Source organism: Bos indicus, chromosome 3 (genome assembly GCF_029378745.1).
Source record: "Bos indicus isolate NIAB-ARS_2022 breed Sahiwal x Tharparkar chromosome 3, NIAB-ARS_B.indTharparkar_mat_pri_1.0, whole genome shotgun sequence".
Lineage (NCBI taxonomy): Eukaryota > Metazoa > Chordata > Mammalia > Artiodactyla > Bovidae > Bos > Bos indicus.
In genome coordinates, this window is record NC_091762.1 from 18,960,194 (window position 1) to 18,975,466 (window position 15,273).

Consider the following 15,273-nt stretch of genomic DNA (forward strand, 5'->3'; position numbering starts at 1 on the left):
CCAGGGACGGGGAAGCCTGGTGGGCTGCTGTCTCTGGGGTCGCACAGAGCCGGACACGACTGAAGCGACTTAGCAGTAGCAGCAATGTGTCTATTTAGGAACCGGCCCAAGCCCTGCATAGAGCTCAGGTCGCACATAAGAATTACCCTGCACCTTGGAAGTCCCTACATTTATTTCCTGAATAAACTGACTAATCTCTACCTCATTTTTGTCTCTTGGTATCAACTTACCAGCCCTCACTCATCCTCAGCTCCTTGCTTGCATTTAGCCCTTCACTTGGACACACTGTTTACCAATATTGCCAAATCTACTTCGCATTCCATCTTTCCTGAACGCTCCCTCTTTTGACAGAAAATCTCTTTCATCATGATGCAGGGGAGTTGCTACCACAGGCAGCCCTCACTGGGCAGAGCTGATCCACCAACACGGTTCTGGACAATTCATATTTATTTTATTCAGCTGTTTTCTTTGGTTTCACTCAAGCTGCTTCATGGGGCAGGGGAGTTACTGAAAGAATTGAGGCCTTACCTGAAATCAGGAAAGCTAGACAACCAGGTTCAGGAAGAATAAGAACACTATTCTGCACATTCTTTCCAAATGTCATAGCATCTACTTATTTATGGTGTCTGCTTCTTCATAATTTTTATTTGTCATGACCTCATGATTCTCTCCATGCAAATGTTCAGCTTCAGCTCTTCTAAATGCCTAATTTGTACGTGTTTCTTATTTCAGCTTTCCAAAAAGCTGAATGGTCCCAGCTCACTATTTCATATCATGTCATGAAACATCCAATACTGTCCATTCTGTGGAATGGCAGTCCTTGAGCCTAGAGTTAAACTCAATCCAGTCAGCTATGACAGTGGGCACGGGGTCAAATTATGCAAAAATTTACCAACTTGGCTGGACTTTCAGCAGAGGGAGATAAACATGTTTAAGGTGTTTTCCCTTAAAGAGGGGTGTGATATGGGAAGTCCCATGATTCAGGTATGGAATAATTTAGACTAATGATTCTTTAATATTTTTGATCATAGATTTTTCTGAGAATCAGATGAAAGTTATGAGTCCTCCCCAAGAAGAAGTTCTCTTAGGCAGAAAATTTTACACATACCTTTGAGGTGTATGTGGATCCCAGCATCCATCCATGGAACATCCCTCAAAATACTGTAGGTCTACAGTCTATCCATGTGCAAGCAGGTACAGTCGCTTCAGTCATGTCCAACTCTTTGCCACCCTATGGACTGTAGCCTGCCAGGCTCTTCTGTCCATGGGATTCTCCAGACATGAAGGAAAGATGGCATGCAAAGAATACTGGAGTGGGTTGCCTTACCCTCCTCCAGGAGATCTTCCTGACCCTGGTATGAAACCTGTGTCTCCTGCAACTCCTGCATTGCAGGCAGATTCTTTACCGCTAAGTCAATGGGAAAACCCCAAAGTCTATCCACAGACCACCTCAAAGGCAGCCACTAATATCACATTTGTATTTGTATCTCTTGTGTCTATCACTGAGCTTGACACAAAATAGTCTTCAAAAAGAATTTTTTTAATAAATAAATTGAAGAATTCATTCATTGATTAAGGTTTTTCAAAGGCAGATAGAAGCTAAATTTGGATTTGATATGAAGGGCATTGGAGAGCCATCTTGTTTGGTTCTTTTATTGTGTTTCATTTTTAAGCAAGCAACTAACCAGAGCTGTACTGTAGAGAAATGTGTTTTTAACAGTCAGTAGAACAACTGGAGGGCAAGAGACCAATTAGAAAACTGGAGGAAAGAGGGAATGAAAACCTAAACTAGAACCCTGGAGGTAGAATATAACCAGATCCAAGAGAGAAAATAAAACTGATGGTACCTAGCACTTGATAAGATTTGGGGGGTAAGAAAGGTATTTAGAGTCCAAACCTGGCTCCAAAACTCTCCAGTCAGGAGAACAGAAGAATAACAGTATCATTAGCAGAGATAAGCAGGATAGGAGAGAAATAGACTCAGGGAAAACAAGTATCTCTTTAATTGAGTTTGAGGCTCAGGTGAGACTTTCAAGTGGATTCAAGAATAACTAAAACTGTGGTCTGGTGTAGGTGAGAAAAGATGAAGATCTCTTCAGAAGTGACCAGCTGAGGCTGCAAGAAAAGAGATGTCAGGAAGCAGTTTACACAATGCCCTGCAACCCTTTTATCTTCCTTTCTCTTCTATTTCAGTTTTTGAAGCCCTCTCAAAACCATCCTTTTATCTAATAGTCATAACAATCTTGTGCAGTAGGAAAGGAAAGGGCACCTACTTTTACAGGTAAGGAAATGGAGGCTCAGAGGACTGAGGGGTTTTGCCAAAACTGTTGCCTTGAAGTAATTACAGATACCTGCTTCCCTGGTGACTGGGTGGTAAAGAATCAGCCTATCTACACAGGAGACGTTCCATCCTGCGTCTCCTGAACAGACAGGAGACCCTGGAAAATATGCCCTGGAGAAGGTAGTGGCAACACACTCCAGTATTATTGCCTGGGAAATGCCATGGACAGAGGAGCCTGGCGAGCTACAGTCCATGGGGTCGCAAAAGGTTCAGACACGACTTAGCGACTAAACAATTACAGATCCAGGATCAGAATCCAGAGCTTCTGATTCTTCATACAACTCCGTTGCCAACTGCACAGAGGTAAGACCCCGACTTGCACGGGTCAGTAGTTTGTGGTCGTACTGCACCGTTGCAGTACTTTGGGGTGTAGGGTCTTGCTTTAACTCTTAATCGGTTTATAGAGACATTTGAGACAATGATGCTCCAGTTTGCACAAATCATCACCGTTTAGTCCGTTAATTACATCCAGTGTGAAAAAACAAACAGCCCTGGTTTCTAGGAAACATGTACTCTGCAATTATAGCCAACATTCCGAGTTGCTAGTCTTTTAAAGGGATCGCTCCGCTTTTAGGCGGAGAAGGCAATGGCACCCCACTCCAGTACTCTCGCTTGGAAAATCCCATGGACGAAGGCGCCTGTTAGGCTGCAGTCCATGGGGTCGCTAAGAGTCGGACACGACTGATCGACTTCACTTTCACTTTTCACTTTCATGCATTGGAGAAGGAAATGGCAGCCCACTCCAGTGTTCTTGCCTGGAGAATCCCAGGGACAGGGGAGCCTAGTGGGCTGCTGTCTATGGGGTCGCACAGAGTCGGACACGACTGCAGTGACTTAGCACAGCCGCCTTTAGGAAGGAGCAGAAATAGCTGGTGAGTTCGTACATGGAAGACCCGTGGACTTGAACAGACTTCCCAAAGACCGCTACGCAAAAGTTTAAATTCAGAAAAGACCAACATCTTCACTGTTCACAAGACAGGGAGAGAGAGATTGTTTAAGGCTCCGTGAGGACAATGGGGTTTTGTGTGAGTTTTAAGGTGAAACTGCGCGTTTGGCAAACAAAGGCCACAGCGACGAGCCCGGATCCACGGAGCGGGGGGGGCGGGGGGTGGGGGCGGAGGAGGGGGCGCGTGAGTCAGGAGGAAGCCGCGCGGGGCGGAGCCGGGTGCGGCCGGCCCGGGAGGCTGCAGACCCGGCCCGCCGCCCAGTGCCCGCCGCCCAGCTCCCCACTCGCATCCTCGCGCCTCGCTCCTCTCCGACATGGTAAGCCGCGCTTTTTACTTGTCTTCCTTTTACATGAAAACTTCTTTTATGTAAATTCCTCTTACATGAAAATTACAGCCACGGCTTACTTTTCACCAGGCTTGATCTTTGATTTTTGAAGTGGTCGTGGCAGGAAACAGCTGGACAAATAAATCTACCGGAGGGCATCAGAGAACAGCAGATGGCAGGAAGAAGCCCTAAATTATACCTGGAATCACAGCCTCGGGGTAGCATCGGGAGGCTCTTGTTTTTCCGCAGAGGTCTGGGGCTTGGATAGACGAAGTGCACTGCGAGCCACGCCCGGCGCGGAGCCCCTAGCCCGGCGGGAAACGGGGCGAGGGGCTTCGGCCGGTGCCGGAAGCCCTTCGCTGGCGGGGCCCGCGGAGCCCGGGGTACGACCTAACGACACGGGGGGTTGAATTCTGCGTGGTGGCTGCAGTTACATATAGTTATAGAGCTATAGGTCTGAGCCCTAGAGGGGAAATCGGAGTTTCAGTAAACGACGGGCAAGCGGCCCAGACGCGGAGACTGAAACTGAAGCCGGTCCCAGCCCGCGGAGCCCGGCCAGGAATGTGGGAGGGACCCGGCTCCGGAAAGCCCCCTCCTCCTTCCCTCTTCCCTTTAACCCAGTCTTTTTAGGCGCTCCTCCGTCGCCTGTTTTTCTTCTCTCAACTCCTGCCAGCCCCACTCTGAATTCTTTCTACCTGCATTAATCCACCCCCCAAAATCTGCGTCTTCCTTGGCCTCTCTTTCACGGAGTCAGCAAACTTCCGCCCGCGGGCCAAGTGGGGTTCTCTGCTCCCACGAACTCCGAGTGGATTTTACGTAAATAGTTGAAAGAAAAGCAAAGGAAGACTAATACTTTGAGAATTATATGAAAATCAAACTTCACCGTCCGTAAGTAAAAAGTTTTATTGGCACACGGCCACGCCCCTTCATGAGTTCTCTGTGTGGTTCCTGCCCTGCTACAAAAGCAGAGTGATGGAGACCAAGTGGACCACATTGGCCTAATATATATCCCGTCTGGCACCTACAGAACACGTGTGCTAACCCCTGCTTTAGTGTGCCAGTCTGTATCCTCCACTGCTCTTTCTTCTTTCCACGCTAAAGTGGGGGACCAAAATCTCAAGGAACCTAGAAAAGGCAGACCCAGCACCACCAAGTGGCGAAGGCCTGGAATGACTGCCCCGGAAGAAAGAATGCCACCGGGGCTCCTTGGAAGGAAAGGGAGCATGAATTAAGAATGAGAACTGCAATACTTGTTTTTTCAAGTGTTACTTTTTTTCTTTAACTTTCTCAAATGAGTGTTTAGCACGCATTTTTTACTAATAAGCTCTTTTACAGCATCCATTTATCATGCTGTTTTCTCCTTCCTCTCATCGTTCCCATCAAATAGAACTATGGGGAGCAGTGATGGGGAGCCCTGGCCTCCATCCAGGCAGGAGATCGCTTTCTCTCCTCCTTCATCCACTGCTCCAACTTGGGCGAAACTTTCCTGTCTCTGGGCCTCTCTGCCGGGGAACCCTCTCCAAAGTCCCCTCCAGCACTACAAATTTTGTAATTCCACTTAGGTAATTTGATATTTGTGTTTTTGTTCTGGAAAATTACCTCTGGGAAGACATGCAGGGGTTTTAATTTTCTCCATGTAGCTGATGGCAACAGATTTCAAGGAGAAAAAAATTCAGTCAAGGTTGATGTTAAGGAGAGAAAAAAAGAAAAGCAGAAAGCCACTGAAACTGGAAAATGAAAGCAGCCTGAATTCTACAAAGAAAAGGGTCAGAGGATATTTCTTTAGGTCTAGAAAAAGATCACAAAGCCCTGGCTCCTCAGCCTGGAACGTTCTACCCTATCTGGTGTGCCTTCCCAGTCAACCTTGTTCCTGTAATCTGATGTTACTGTGAGATTGCACTCCTGATAAGAAAAGCTGTTGGGCAAACACATCTGTTTCTAGGCTGTGGTATTTTGTTTCTCACCAAAACTCTGAGGCTGCCAACACTTTCTTAAAGAAAAAGTCCTGACAACGTGACTGTTGGGGAATAATCCATCTCCTATAGAGTTCTCTAGAACCCACCTCCAGAAAGGGCTTTATAGATCTTCCAGGATGCAGTGAGCACCAGGATAGGCGGTTAAAACACCTGGAGAGACTGAAGGAGGGAAGGAGAATGGCAGCTAGGCACATCAGTGCTTCTTAGCATGTAAATTATGTGTCCTGAAAGCCTCCAGCTCTGGGCTCCAGGGAGTCCATCCTATGAACAAATTAACGGGATAAGTGCTACATTGAGAAAGTCACCATCAGTGTTAACCTCCAGAGCGAGATAAAGCTTTGAAGGAAGGGTGTGGCCATCAAGTTTTCCAGAAAGTCTTCAGTTCCTGCTCTTATCCACCAGGAGGAGCCCACGAGTTCCTCGCGTCTGGGGCCCCAGGAGCTGGCTGGAATGAAGGGCAGAGTATGACAGAATTTCCTTGAAGACTTCCCTTGTAAGGAAAGCAGAGCCCAGAATAGGATATGAATCTCCTGCTCCTTCTGGTGCGACCACACCTATGGTTCAGCTCCGTAAATGCCATAGGAGCTGTGTGAGTGACAACTGTGATGAGAGCCCCCATATCAACCTTCTGGTTTGAAGTGACCAGAGAAGTTCATGAGCTTTTCCTGTGGGAATTAGTGGCATCTGGGAATAGAAGGAGCAAAGGCCAAGGGTGCAGGAAGCAACCTGGAGGCTGAGATTCTAGAAGTAGCTCTGCCAGGTCAATTCCCTTCTCACGCCTCAGGGTAACTATACTTTTAGTTTTTTTCTAGAAAATGTGAGTCCTGAGAATTCAGTATTCCTTTAAAAAGAAATGTCCTTTAACTAATCACAGTAACCTCAATATATACTTTTGGAAAATAGGGAATTTTTTAATCTAATACACAATGCTTGGTGGGTTTCATATTTGTGAGTATATAATATCTATATATTTACCCACACGTTCTAAAAGTATCAGTAAACCCTGTCACCTCATGCTCATCTAGTCTGTCTACTGCTTTCAAGTATACCAGCATTTTCACCTGGAATAAACAGGAGGTGATATGGGGAAGAAGCTCACAGAATGTGACTTTCTGTGGTTGCTTAACCCCTTAGCCCCCAAACAATGACCCATCTTTTAGGAAACTGCTTTGACCCAAAATGAAGAGACGAAATCCTCTGGAGTGTTCTTCAGCACCGAGCTCTTGATATCCTCCCCTTATCTGAATCCTGAATTGTTCTTTCCCCCTCAAAGGCAAAAGTATCCAGCCCTACGGAGACTGAACGATGCATCGAGTCTCTGATTGCTGTTTTCCAAAAGCATGCTGGAAGGGATGGTAACAACAGCAAACTCTCCAAGGCTGAGTTTCTGATCTTCATGAATACAGAGCTGGGTGCCTTCACAAAGGTAGTGCTCCCAGCTCCCAGCCCCAGACTGCAAGACCGGGACAGAAGGCTGGCTGGGAATGAAGGACAGCAGCTGAGCCCCCAGGGCTGAGTGAGCTCTGAATGGCTATTAAGGATCTTTTCTTCTTCTTTTGACTAACATGTGATCTAAAATCAGAGTTATCAAACTCTATATAACATAGGGAACAGTGGTGTTTTTTTTTTTTTTTTTTCATTTAAGGAGATGGTTTACAAAGTAGTAAATGGAGTAATAGAAGAGTTTTCAAATGTTATTCCTCCACCCCAAAGCCACTAGGGCAGCCCTGTTCAGATGAATTTTCTGTAGTGATGGAAATAATATTCTAAATATTCTATATGTGCACCACTTGACATGGCAGCCAATAGCAATTAACAGACTGATTTTCTAAGTTAATTAAGTAGCTGTGTGTAACCAGTGGCTGTAAATGTGTGTAGGGGTTGGGGTTTAGGATGCGTGGAGGGTGAGGCTGATTAAGCAGGCCCTGCATCAGCTGCTGTCCTCTTCCTACCTCAGATCCCTCCACTTGTATGTAGTTTGTATATTGGAGTTGCATGTGACACTTAGGAAAAGTTTTCCACTGATTTTACAAAACTGAGTAATCCCCAGATGTAACAGAAAGAACCCTGGACAGTGGTTCAGACTCCAGGCTCTCACTGCCGAGGGCCTGGCTTCAGTCCCTGGTTGGGGAACTAAGATTCCACAGACTATGAGGCACGGCCAAAAAAAAAAAAAAAAATTTTTTTTTAAGTAAATGGTTAATTTAGAAGGAAAGAAAAAGCTGATTTGAGTCCTAGGTCTTCTGCTTAGGCCGGTCACTTCATCTGTTTGAGTCTGTCTCTGTGTCTGACAAGTGGGAAAATTAGTGACCTCTACCCTGTGCCTCACATGTGAGAATAAAATGTGACATTTTTAAAAACATTTTAGAAAGAACAATATAAAGGTACTAATGTCATTATGTCATTATTATTATCTTTGCAGAACCAGAAGGACCCTGGTGTCCTTGACCGCATGATGAAGAAATTGGACCTCAACTCTGATGGGCAGCTAGATTTCCAAGAATTTCTTAATCTTATTGGTGGCCTGGCCATTGCTTGCCATGAATCCTTTATTAAGTCTGCCTCTTCCCAGAAGTAAATTGGAGGAGCCTTTGGGCCTGGCCTCCAGGTGCACTCCCTTTCTTTCCAGCCTCTCAGTTATCTGCTCTTCACAGCCCCAACATACCCTGAGCCCGGCACACCCACCTACCCAGGAAGGCCACTCGTGTTAGTAATAAAACAATATTGTTTTTTAAAACACACACTGGAGTCGGTAAATTTGTGCAAGAGATGGGGAAGACTGGGAGGAATATAAACTAGATTGATGGGAACAATTACTAGAAGTTGCATAGTAAATAATAAATATGTATCTTTGGTGTATCCATAATCATGACTAATGATACCAAGAGAATCATCTCTAAATTACTCAGCCCGATAGATGTCACTTGTCACTATTCACTCTTTAAGTGTCTGTCCAACTCTACTACAGGCACGGTCATAGGCTCCAAGGATACAGTCAGCAAGACAGATAAGGTCCTGCCTTTACAGGGGTTACTTTTAGTTGAGGGAAACAATAAATGGATAAACAAAGGGCTATGAGAGTACCAAAAGAAAGTTCTTTCTGAAAGCCAAATTCTTTTCAAAAACTTGATGAGGGAAATTCACTGGAGATCACTGTGGTTGATGTAAGTGTAGCTGAGACAACTGTAAACAAATGTGAAAAACCGCAAAAATCTAAAAGCCTCATTTCTTCAGACTGCCTCACAAGTATCTTTAAATTCCTCCGCTTAAAAAAAGGAACTAGGGCTTCCATGGTGGCTCAGGGGTAAAGAATATGCCTGCCAATGCAGGAGACATGGGTTTGATTACTGGTCCAGGAAGATCCCACGTGCCACAGACCAACTAAGCCTGTGCGCCACAACGAGAGAACCTGGGAGCCACAACTGCTGAAGCCCACACGCGCTAGAGCCTGTGCTCCACAGCAGAAGCCGCAGTGAGGAACCTGCGGACCGCAACTAGAGAACAGCCCCCTCCCCTGAAAGTGGAGAAAAGCCTGTGCAGCAACAAAGACCCAGCATAGCCTAAAATAAAGTTTAAAAATTTTTAAAGGAACTGAAATTTAATGAGTGATTTATGCAAGAAAGGCAGTAGAGCAGAATACTGGTATATAAGTTTAAATATTGAAAATATCATTTTTATGAATACCCATTTTAACTGTTTTTTGTTTTTTAGTAAACCAGCCAACTACTACTCTACCCTTCAGAAAAGACAGCCTCTACCATTTCCCAATAAACTTTTTCTTCTCCCTGCCTGTTTGATCTCTTCCACTCCTTTGCTGCTGCTGCTGCTGCTGCTGCTAAGTCGCTTCAGTCATGTCCGACTCTGTGCAACCCCATATAGACGACAGCCCACCAGGCCCCATCATCCCTGGGATTCTCCAGGCAAGAACACTGGAGTGGGTTGCCATTTCCTCCTCCAGTGCATGAAAGTGAAAAGTGAAAGTGAAGTCGCCCAGTCGTGTCCGACTCTTAGCGACCTCATGGACTGTAGCCTACCAGGCTCCTCCATCCGTGGGATTTTCCAGGCAAGAGTACTGGAGTGGGGTGCCATTGCCTTCTCTGTCCTTTCTCTACCCACAGTTTTTAAAGGCAAACTTGATGGTGTCACTCCCTTGGTTAAAACCAAGCATTAATTCCTCTTAACATGCAAGATGAAATCCACAGTCATCTTGGGGTACCCAAGGGCCTTCATGGTGTGTCCCTACCCCCTTCTCCAGCCTCATTTCTGCTGCTCTCTAGCCTTGCCAGACACTCCTGAACTGATAACTAGGGCTGTGCCTCTGTCCCTTCGTAATCTTTTCTTGCTACCCTGAAAGCCTTCCCACCTTTTTCTCCTTCTACAGAGCAGCATCTCTAGAGTGTCATCTCCCCCAAGAGGCCTTCCCTACAGCCTCCCCCACCCACAGCTGGTTTTGATGCTCTTACTCTATGCGTCCATGGCACTTTATTCTCACCTCTGTCACAGCACTTACCACTCTGAATTGTAATAGTGCTTTTGCTTGTCTGTCTTCCCAGACTTGACTTTGAACTCAACAACAGGGACCTAGTTAAATGCACAGAGGAGCCTGGCAGGCCACTGTTAGGGGGTCGAAAAAGTCAAGAAACTGACCGAGCACAACAACAACACATCACTAATACCTGGTGTGGTTCCCAGCACATAGTGTGTCTGAAAAGGTAGACAATGCTGTAAAATCTGACATGGGACACCATGTGTCGGTCAGAGTTCCCCACGGATAACATGCATGTTCATCAGGGTCACTGAAGACAGTTTAATGAGGAGACTATTAGCAAGGTGTGTTCAGGGATAGGAGGAACAAGCGATGGCAAAGCAGCAGGGACTAGCAAAATCTGGAAGCTGTTACCACCGAAGGCCTGACTGGGCAAGGCAGAGAACAGTTCCTGGAAGCTAGCAAGAGCCATGGGCAAGGGACAGGGTCCCCACAGATGCTGTGGCCTTTGTTATAGAAATACAGTTACTGTCAGACCATAGGAGGAAGGTGGGAGCCAGGGGGATACATACCAATATCTCTCTCTTCTCACCTTCTGATCTTCAGCAGTGCCTGCAATGGGACAACCCAACTGGAAGGTTGCACAGGGCAGAAAAATATAGAAAGTGAATCTAGAGGGGCAAAGAGAATATCCATCACATCATAGAAAGGTGAGATCAGTATTTCTGTACTACACAGTTACTGCTGTGAGAGAAGTTGAGGATAAAGTGCCAACACTAACGCAGATATTTTTTAATATATATTTTTATTTTATATTGAAATTTTTTTATTGTGGTTAAATTTACCCAACATGAAATTTGACATTTTAACCATTTTTAAGTATACAGTTCAGAAGCATTAAGTACATTCACACTGTTGTACAACCATCACTACTCATCTCCAGAACATTTCCATCTTCCACAGCTGATATCCTATACTCACTGGACAATAACTCCCAGTTCCCTCTCCTCCCATCCCTGGCCGCCAACATTCTACTCTCTGTCTCTGTGAATTTTATTACTGCAGATACCTCATATAAGTGGAATCACACCATTTTTTTTTTTTTTTTTTTGGTAACTGGCTTACTTCACTTAGCATAACATCCTCAAGGGTCATCCATGTCATGTGTGGCACATGTCAGAATTCCCTTCCTTTTTAAGGCTGAATAATATTCCATTGTATGCTTGTTGTTTAGTTGTTAAGTCATGTCCAACTCTTTTTCAATCCCATGAACTATAGATCACCCAGCTCCTCTGTCAGTGGGATTTCCCAGGCAAGTATAAGGGAGTGAGTTGCCATTTCCTTCCCCTGGGGATCTTCCCAACCCAGGGATCAAAGCCACATCTACTGCACTGGCAGGCAGGTTCTTTACCACTGAGCCACCAAGGAAGCCCATATATATATATATATATTACATTGTTCATCCACTCACCCAACAATGGACACTTGGATTGCTTTCACTTTTTGGTTATTGAAAATAATGCTACTGTAAACACGGGTGTACAAATATATGTTAGAGTGCCTGCATTCAACTCTTTTGGATTATACACCCAGGTGTGGTTCTCAGGTGGCACCAGTGGTACAGAATCTGCCTGCCAATGCAGGAGACATAAGAGATGCAGGTTCTATCCCAGGGTCAGGAAGATCCCCTGGAGAATGGCATGGCAATCCACTCCACTATTCTTGCCCGGAAAATCCCACCAAGAGTAGCCTGGTGGGTTACAGTCCATGGGGTCCGTACAGTCCAAAAGAGCCGGACACATCTGAGCATGCACACAAGGAAAAGAAAAGGAATGGAAATTCTATGTTTTATTTTTTAAGAGCCACCATACCATTTTCCCCAGGAGCTGCACCATTTTACATTCCCATCAGCAATGGACAAGCAATGTCCAATTTCTTCACATCCTTACCAACACTTGTTATTTTCTGATTTTTGTTTAATAGTTAACCTAATGGGCATGAAATGGTATCTCATTGTTTTTATTCGCATTTCCCTAATAATTAGTGATATTGAGCATCTTTTCATGTACTTATTAGTCACTTAAATATCTTCATTAGAAAAATATTTATTTGAGTCCTTTGCCCATTCTTCCCAACTTTACGCAGATATAATTGGTATACAAAAAACTGCACATAATTAACGTATACAATTTGGTGACTTTGTTCATTTTTTAATTGGGTTGTGTGATATTTTTTATACTGAGTTGTAGGAGTTCTTTATATATTCTGTATATTAACCCCTTATCAGGTACATGATTTGCAAATATTTTCTCTCATTCTGTAGGTTGCATATTACTCTATTGACAGTATCCTTTGACACACAAAAGTTTTTAATCTTGATGAAATTGTAATTTTAATTTTGAATGTATCTATTTTTCTTTTATTGCCTGTGTTCCTCATATCATATCCAAAAAATCATTGCCAAATCGAATGCAGAATTTTTAAAAAAGAAAAGAAAAAAAAATCAAGCAAAGATCCATTCCTTTTTAGGAAGATTTGGGTCATGATGTTAGGACTTTTGTCAAGATGGGGATAGAGCAGATACAGCAAGCCCCTTCCTACTGAAAATAATGCTAGATAAAATGGAACCCCCTCCAAAAAATAGTTTAAATACTTAGTTGAAAAATCAGAAAGAAGAATATCTAGATCCCCAAAGCAAAACGGGAATGCATAACTGTAACTGTGCCAGAACTGAGGTCATGTGAACTCGAACTGCAGAACAGGGAACAAGCTCTTAGCTAAAGGAGATAAGCCACTGAAGAGATGCCCTAACAGTGACGAAGACTGAAAACCTCAGCTCACCACCCCAGAAAAAACAGAATGAGCCATAGGGGGAACAAAGTCATCTGAGAGAGGACAAAATGCCACACTTGTGCTTCCTGGAGGCGTGGGACTCAAACACACACTGCTCCCTTGTACAGAATTCCCAGGTTAAAAAGTGCTCCAGAGCAGTAAACACAATTATAAAACCCCAGGGAAATGCAAACCACCTCATGGAAACAACTCCAGCCATTGGGGTCTTTCCACGGAAGATAAATGCCACTAAAATGAGCTCACAAATATTATACTGCACACACAGGACTATCAATATATGTAACAGATAAGAAACTTTGCATCCACGTAAAGAGAGAGCAATGTGGAACTGACTTGAACTTGAGAATGTTTAAAATATTCAAATAAATAAAGGCAGGAAGTAAGATATATAAACAAGAATAGGGGTACATGAAGAAGGGGGAAAAAAGAAGCAAATACAGATTCTATAAGTGAAATATATAGTCATGCAACTATATAAAGAATCATGAAGCTGAACGTTGCACCAGTTCCTGGCCCTGCTGGGGTGACAAATGGGAGGATCTGTCCCCACAGGCTACACCTCACGGAGACCTTGCTGATTCACTGCACCCACCCACCTCACAACAACCCTATTGTAGTCTCTGCAAACCTGGTGAGAGAGGTTTTGGGAATTTGAGCAGAGTCGGGGAGGACCACACCTGTACAGCAAGAGCAATAACTCATGCTTTGTTTCTCGGCTCTCCCTAATCTCCTAAATCTCCCTCAGTCACCAGTGAAAGCATTCCTGGATGGCCACAGTCAAGAAAGACGACTCAGAGAGGAAGGCAAGTCTGTACTGGCTGGGAACTGGCTCTCAGTGCAGAAAGCACCCTGCCTAGAAGGCAGCGAGGGCGGAGAGGAGCAACGGTAATTCTGGGTCTTCGCCCCACCTCTCTCAGCTGAGAATGCAACCCACGCAGAAAGAAATGTTGCTCTTGCCAGATTCATATTTCATCCTCACAGCGGCTTCGTGTCAACGTTATCTTTAAACGTGATGTATGGAGTCGCCAGAACTTGTGGTAGGAATGCCAAACAAAGATGACTTCAGGAACGTTGCAAGTCTAGCCCACAAAGAGATTCACTTCTGACAGAGGGAGAAAACAAAGGTGAAAAGTTGCAGAAGGTGTACATTAACATCAAGTCCACGGCAGAGGTGGCTTCATAAACCCAAGTGACCTCTCCTCACTTCATCACCATTAAACCTCCTGAATGGATGGCTGGAACTTTTGGTCTCTCTGTACTGACCTCTGAGGAGGAGAGAGGAACTAGATAGTAAGTTCAATCATCAATGGCCGATGATTTAATCAATCATGCCTATGTAATGAACTCTTCATAAAAACCCAAAGCACAGGGTTTGGAGAACCTCTGGGCTGGTGAACACAAGGAGAGAGGGGAGGGCTCAGAGAGGACACAGAAACTCTGGGCTCTTTTCCTGAAAACCTTGCCCTCTTTATCTCTTCCACCTGGCTGTTCCTAAGTTATGTGTGTGTTAGTTGCTCAGTTGTGTCCGACTCTATGCGACCCCATGGCCAGGCTCCTCTGTCCATGGAATTTTCCAGGCAAGAACACTGGAGTGGGTTGCTATATTCTTTTATAATAAACCAGTAATCTAATAAATACAGTGTTTCTCTGAGTTCTGTGAGCCACTGTAACAAAGTGATGGCACCCAAGGAGGAGGTCGTGGGAACCTCCAAACTATAGCCAGTCGGTCAGAAGCACAGGCGACAACCTGGACTTTCAATTGGCTATGAAATGAGCGGAGGGAAGCAGTCTTGTAGGACTCAGCCCTTAACCTATAGGGTCTGACCCAGTCTCCAGGGAGACAGTGCCAGAATGGAGTTAAATCATAGGACACCCAGCGTGCCAGAGAATTGCTTGGTGAAGGCAATGGCACCCCACTCCAGTACTCTTGCCTGGAAAATCCCATGGACGGAGGAGCCTGGTAGGCTGCAATCCATGGGATCGCTAAGAGTCGGACACGACTGAGCAACTTCCCTTTCACTTTTCACTTTTCACTTTCATGCACTGGAGAAGGAAATGGCAACCCAGTCCAGTGTTCTTGCCTGGAGAATCCCAGGGACAGGGAAGCCTGGTGGGCTGCCGTCTATGGGGTCGCACAGAGTTGGACATGACTGAAGCGACTTAGCAGCAGTTAGCAGCATGTATCTAAGAGCTTTGCATGCATCAGTTGTTCAGTCATGTCTGACTCTTTGCAACCCCATGGACTATAGCCCATCATGATCCTCTGTCCATGGGATTTTCCAGGCAAGAATACTGGAGTGGGTTGCCATTTACTCCTCCAGGGGAATCTTCTCGACTCAGGGATC

At 45.0% G+C, this 15,273-nt stretch overlaps 1 protein-coding gene across 1 annotated transcript; it reads left to right on the top strand.

Annotated features, from left to right (window-relative positions):
- Positions 1 to 3,449: 3,449 nt before the first annotated feature.
- Positions 3,450 to 8,330, top strand: S100A11 (S100 calcium binding protein A11). The gene is made up of 3 exons (XM_070785662.1): positions 3,450 to 3,604; positions 6,863 to 7,015; positions 8,012 to 8,330. Exons 1-3 carry the CDS (start codon positions 3,602 to 3,604, stop codon positions 8,165 to 8,167), a joined length of 312 nt encoding a protein of 103 aa, XP_070641763.1. The 5' UTR covers positions 3,450 to 3,601; the 3' UTR covers positions 8,168 to 8,330.
- Positions 8,331 to 15,273: the final 6,943 nt, after the last annotated feature.

Excerpts from the sequence above, each read along its gene's own strand:
- S100A11 (XM_070785662.1), top strand. Across the intron at positions 7,016-8,011 it reads AGCTGGGTGCCTTCACAAAG|AACCAGAAGGACCCTGGTGT; the intron begins GTAGTGCTCCCA and ends TTATCTTTGCAG.